Below are 5,664 nucleotides of genomic sequence, written 5' to 3' on the forward strand. Positions count from 1 at the left end.
ATTGCAGTACTTTTGCATGGTCCTAAAATGTGTACAAGAGAGCCTATGATGTGAAAACAGCCCAAAGGTAAACTTAACCCACCAGTGCATAGATGCATTCTCTTTGAATGTGGGTTTCAATGCTGTTTCAGTGAATGCGAGCTTCAAAGGCAGACAAGCTTTAATGCTAAACCCGTTTTCTTCATTGTAAGACTATTGATTTGCTTAGCAAATGTCCCAGTGGTTCTAAAAAATTTTGAAATAAATGTAAATTACATCCAAATATCTTTACTCATCGTAGAAGTATAAAAAGTAAGCATACTGAGAGTTTTGAACAGTGTTTATGGCAACTGGGAAGAAATAGCCAAGTAATGGGACACTGGAATAGCTGTGTGTGGTGGGGCTCTGGGTTTGCACCCCACTGCAAAAAATCCTGTGGGCCTCCCTTGCACTCAGGTTAATAAGGTCAAGAAGCAATGCTGTGGCTGAAAATGGCCTCAGGACAACCCCACCTACACATACTTAAAATAAAGTAAGTATTACTTTGGGGGAATGCACAAACATTCCCAAGAGTAAATCTAATCTTCAAAAGATGGGCATGACTGTTACATAGCGAAAGGGATGCCTTCAGATGGGTTCATTTTTTCACCAATAAAACCACCATCTAGGCAAATCTTACTGTAGCACTGCTCTCAATGTGTTCTCAGGAATAAAACAAAAAGTAATAATCCATACCTAAACCATAACAAATGTTAGGACTACAGCTGGAAAATTGGTGCAGATGCAAAAAAATAAATAAACAAATAAAAGAAGAAGACTATGCACTGCTAGGTTTCCACCCTCTGCAACAGTTCTGGGTTTGACTTCATTTGCTTTTTGTGTAACTCTTCGCAAGTAACTTAACCAGAAATTGAACTTTAGTTGCCCCTGAAAAAAGGATGCTGGCCCTGTGGGCTTATGTGTAGCATTTTTAATTCACTCTCAAAACTGATAAAACAACTGGAATTTGATTAACAGCATTTTATCAAGAATAAAAAATTTTAACAAATTTCAAATGACTCATCAAATGTAAAAGAAAATAAACGTCTGGCACTATTTGCTTACAGTAATCAGCATTTCTCTGCCACAGAATCAGAATCAGAAGTTTTAGGAGAAAACAAATATTACAGCCCAAATCGCAGACAGCTGAGAGATATTATATAGCAAGTTACACAACTGCTAAAAGTGAATGCGGGCTGATGTTTGCAGAGAACAGTGCCAGTGTTCACCAACTGCAGCAAGCACTTCTTCTCGACAACATCCTGTCAAACACCCCATCTCTCAGAAACGGATTTTGGATATGATTACATGGACTAAAACAAAGACTAGAAAGGAATTGTATTCCACGGTGACAACTCCCATTGTTTTTGCCCAAGCAGTGCTGCAAGTCTATGCAGGCAGTGGCATCACTGGGTGTCCGGATGTATGAGCTGGGTGAGTAATGCACATGACCAGTAACAAAGTAACTACTGCGGTTGCGGTCCTAGATACAAACATGTGTTCCAAAGGAAGTCAGCGGTATATGACTAATAGCAAAACAACTGAGCTAATAAATACTCCTAGATACAAACGTATACAACAAATAAAATGAGCCTGCAGCATGACAACTGCCGCTATTTTCTTTTTTTAATAAAATGACTTAGTACAACTAGCGGCGAAATTGAAGTGTATTAACCCACCACCGAGTTCGCGCAGGTATGGGCGTGCCCGCCATGATTGACATGCGGGAGGGCGGGATTAACAATGGCAATGTACCGTGATTATCTCTGGACAGGTTACTTTGTTAAAGCTGGGATGACTAGCTACGAAGAAATCAAGTCCCGTGCATGTGAATATTAACGCTGGTCTTGAACTGTAAATAGGCTGCGGAGACTTAAAACCATTATTATTTCAACTACGCTTGGAGACGCCCGTATGAGTACATACTGTTCAGTCCGTGCTGTGGCATGTTGCTCTACACAATGACATGACATACTCACTTGATGTAAGGGCTCGCAGCAGCCAGAATGTTCTTCTGAACGGGTATCTCCTCTCCATCTACAACTAAAACTGCATCACAAAATAATGAGTCCTCCCGAAAAGAGCGCAGTGCCCGTAGTAGTTTGTTTGAGTGCTGTGGGTCAGTGTGGACCGACACTGACCCGCTGTCCGTGTCTGACATTATAAACCGGGATAAATTACATAGAAGTCACCACAAACTTTAACACAACATCCAGTGGTTGGAGTATAAAAGTAACAATAACTGCAGCTCAATAGTGGGCTCACTTCCCTACAGCCAACAACACAGCAATGTGGTGACTTGCCACTTACTCAAACAACGCAGCGTACTGTGTTCCTCACATCAGTCTGCTGCATGCGTTTACTCCACTATCTAAACAAACCGGTTTGCTATCATCGATGACGCATTTCTTATGCGACACACATCCTAAACTCCTTTTCCCATTTTTGCAGTTGGGGTTACAGTGACACTCATCAACCCAGGTTTATACCGCTGGATGGTTAGCCCTACCGCGGTACTTCATCCTTCCACACACAAAAAAACTAGGGCTAATGTAGAGTGTCCGAAACACCTGTACATGTCTTTGGAATGTGTAAGGAAACCGAAGCAAGAGTATTTGGACTGGAGGCAATCCAAACACGTATTGGGAGGACAGGTAGAGATTCCACATAAGAAGGCGTCCCAGTGGGAATCGAACCAGAGAACCTCTTGTTGTCAGGTGGCAAAATACTAACCACTGCGCAAAAAGCGTTTTAGTCTTCATGTTATGTAACATATCTTACTCGGGAAGGAGCGCATTTACACGTGGTTCCTATTTGATGTACATTTCTTTATGAGCAGCTGTAAGTAACTTTAAACCTGCTGTTGGTAACAGTCACGCCTGGATGATGCAACTCTGCGGATGGTGGGGCTGTTTGGGTCACCGGTATAATTTGCTTTGTTGGGCGAGACTGTGACGAAAATGTACGCCATACATAGCTCCCAACCTCTTGTCGCAAAAAAATCTGGACACAAAAATAATGGAGGGATGACGCTACAAAAAATAGGGACGCATTTTAAATGTTGCTCTTATAACCTTAGAGAGTTACTAGAATAAAAAAGTATTTTGTTACCAATTCATACCTCTCAACTGTCCCTGATTTTGACTCAAATTTTAGCTCTGTCCCACTTAATCCCTCCTAAAACTAGTGACTTTTGGAGGAAAGGTGGTGGATTACACTTAATGAATAATGACAATAATTAAGAGTTATAGACTTCTTTTACTTCAGAAAATGGGTATTAATTCATATGCTCTGATTCTGTCAATGTTTCAAGTTAATAGCACTAATATTTTAAGTGTCCCTGATTGTCCCTGATTTTTTTGTGACTTGTCCCTGATTCTGTTGAAATTTGTCCCCGATTGGTTGAGAGGTCTGGTTCCCATGAATTTTCTGAAGGATATGAAGTCTGAAACTGAAATACCTGTGATTATTTAGAAAAATCAATCCTCATTTGCCACCAAAATCCAGAAAAACACATATTTTATGAGAAACACACAAAAAAATATGAGACAAAAATCTGGACAGTTGAAAGGTATGAATACCTTAACAAACAAATCTATCAGAGTCATTTTGGCGTAGCGTTTTAGATGTCGAGTTAAAAAGTCGATAAGACACTGAATCACTGTTGTGATCAAAAAATTATGGCAAAACATATACATTCTTTATTTATCCAGAACTAGTTATATTCTTACTGTCCCTCATGTGGCACATTATATCGCATTAATCTACATTTCTTGCTCACATAGTATTTTGTTTAATATAACTTCTTCCACAGTTCTGTTCCTAAATAATTTAATCCACTCAACTGTCTTATCATTCCCAGTTACACAATACATAGCTTCAATTATCACAGACACCTCATTTTCTAAATGAGACTAGTCAATGTATATTATAATGGTATATACTCTACAGTTTTTAGCTGATAATGGTATTGTACAGATTGTGTACTTTCAGTTTACTCTTGCTATCTCTTACTAAATGTAATGTCATTGCTTGTATTCATAAGCTGAGTCTGAAACTGGTCACTTGTTGTTTGAAGTGGGTCAAATTGATTAATAAGTAGGTACAACTTATGCAAGTCCCACTGCACAGTCCTTTTTATTCTTATGATCTACAGACATTGAAAATCTGATCAAAGGCTGTTGAAAAGTACGCTTTTCCCAGTTAACTCCGGTCCGCTATTGATTGGCAGTAGAGTTTTACGTGCTGGCTTGCTGGGCCTAAACTGAGAATCGAACGGGCAACATCTAACTGTGAGGGGACAACGTTACCGCAGCACCACCACCGCAGTTGAAAAGTACTGTAGGTACATATGGCAAAAAGTCTGAATGCTAATTTTAAGAAAATGTTGCATACTGGATTTTATAACTTCTCCCACTTCCAATAGGATTGTGTGATACTACCATAGAGACACATATTTAAAAGCATAAGTACCAAAATGATGTAAAATATAATAAAAATATAACCTTCAAAGTCTCCTTTTAAGTGAACATTCGCACAAAGAAGGAAAATGTAACTGCTTTTGTAATACAGACTAAAGCAATATATTGCCCGATTTGTACAAATGTCCACATCATAAATATGAAAGCATTAATGCCTGTCTCTCAACAATCTACAAGTATATTATGTTTACAGAACTAAGTTATAAACAGTTCACTATTTTTTGGTTTATATTTAAGTGAAACATGCTCTATCAGGGTGCCAGAAGTCGTTGAAGGTGGGGGAGGGGCAGAGAGCAATAGGGGGACTTAGTGATTTAAAAAGGGCACATTTTTTAAAGGTATTTACTACCATTACAGGAGCACTGGTGTGGTGCAAGCTAAGTTTCATTAAGGGTAATTGCACATAAATGTCTTACAAAATTAGAAATTAAGCCAACCTGTGTTGATATGAGTTGGTACATGTTAAAGAAGCAATGAGAGTATTGTTAAATCAAGCATGCCATTCTGAAGTACGTTACCCTTTTCTGTACAACTTATCAGTGGAGAGGAATTAGCTCACAAAAGCACTTTATGCAGTACTTGACCTGCATAGAAAGAACTGCAACAGCTTTGTAAGCAGGGATGCAACGGATCAATTTCTGACCATAATACTGACAACATACCATACACTTTGTATTGTGCAGCTGTAAATATGCAAGCTACAGTAATGCTAAAGCTTGTGTACTTACTTCATAATAAAGTTTACAGTGGGCAGTCAGGACTGAGGTTGGAAACAGGCAAACATAAAGTCCTATCATATTTTACTTGGCATGCAGTAACAAAAGTGGGGGAAAATAAATATCATGTTTCTGAGTTTGGAAGAGCAGACACACACCATACACTGTTGCTGCCTAATTCTCCATTATATGTTTTCAGTCAAGTTACTATCTGCAATCTGTTGTTGTCTTTCGGCTTTTCCCGGTTAGGGGTCGCCACAGCGGAACTCCAGTCCGCTAATGATTGGCAGTAGATTTTGACGAACGCCAAGGTGCCAGCTCGACGTTCAACCTTCAATGAAGGCACGCCCATTTACACATGTCTTTCGAACTCCCACCCAACCGCGTGGAGGACATGCAGACTCCACACAGAAGGCACTCCCCACACTCCATCCGAGAATCAAACGGGA

The 5,664-nt window shown here is 39.5% G+C and overlaps 1 protein-coding gene across 2 annotated transcripts in view; it reads right to left on the bottom strand.

The window, feature by feature from the left end:
* The window catches only part of GAN (gigaxonin), a 1,111,762-nt gene extending 1,109,308 nt beyond the window's left edge, over positions 1-2,454 (bottom strand). Inside the window, exon 1 of one of the 2 annotated variants that reach the window (XM_044081792.1) lies at positions 2,329-2,454. Coding sequence is in view for 1 of the 2 variants with exons in the window: in XM_044081791.1 (XP_043937726.1) it covers positions 1,998-2,179 (182 nt within the window). In the remaining variant the exon portion in view is untranslated. Of the gene's footprint in view, positions 1-1,997 lie in introns of both variants that reach the window. The other variant, XM_044081791.1, reaches the window with a different exon arrangement.
* Between the last annotated feature and the right edge of the window lie 3,210 nt (positions 2,455-5,664).

Source organism: Protopterus annectens, chromosome 8.part1, assembly GCF_019279795.1.
Source record: "Protopterus annectens isolate FY-2018-M chromosome 8.part1, PAN1.0, whole genome shotgun sequence".
Classification (NCBI taxonomy): domain Eukaryota; kingdom Metazoa; phylum Chordata; order Ceratodontiformes; family Protopteridae; genus Protopterus; species Protopterus annectens.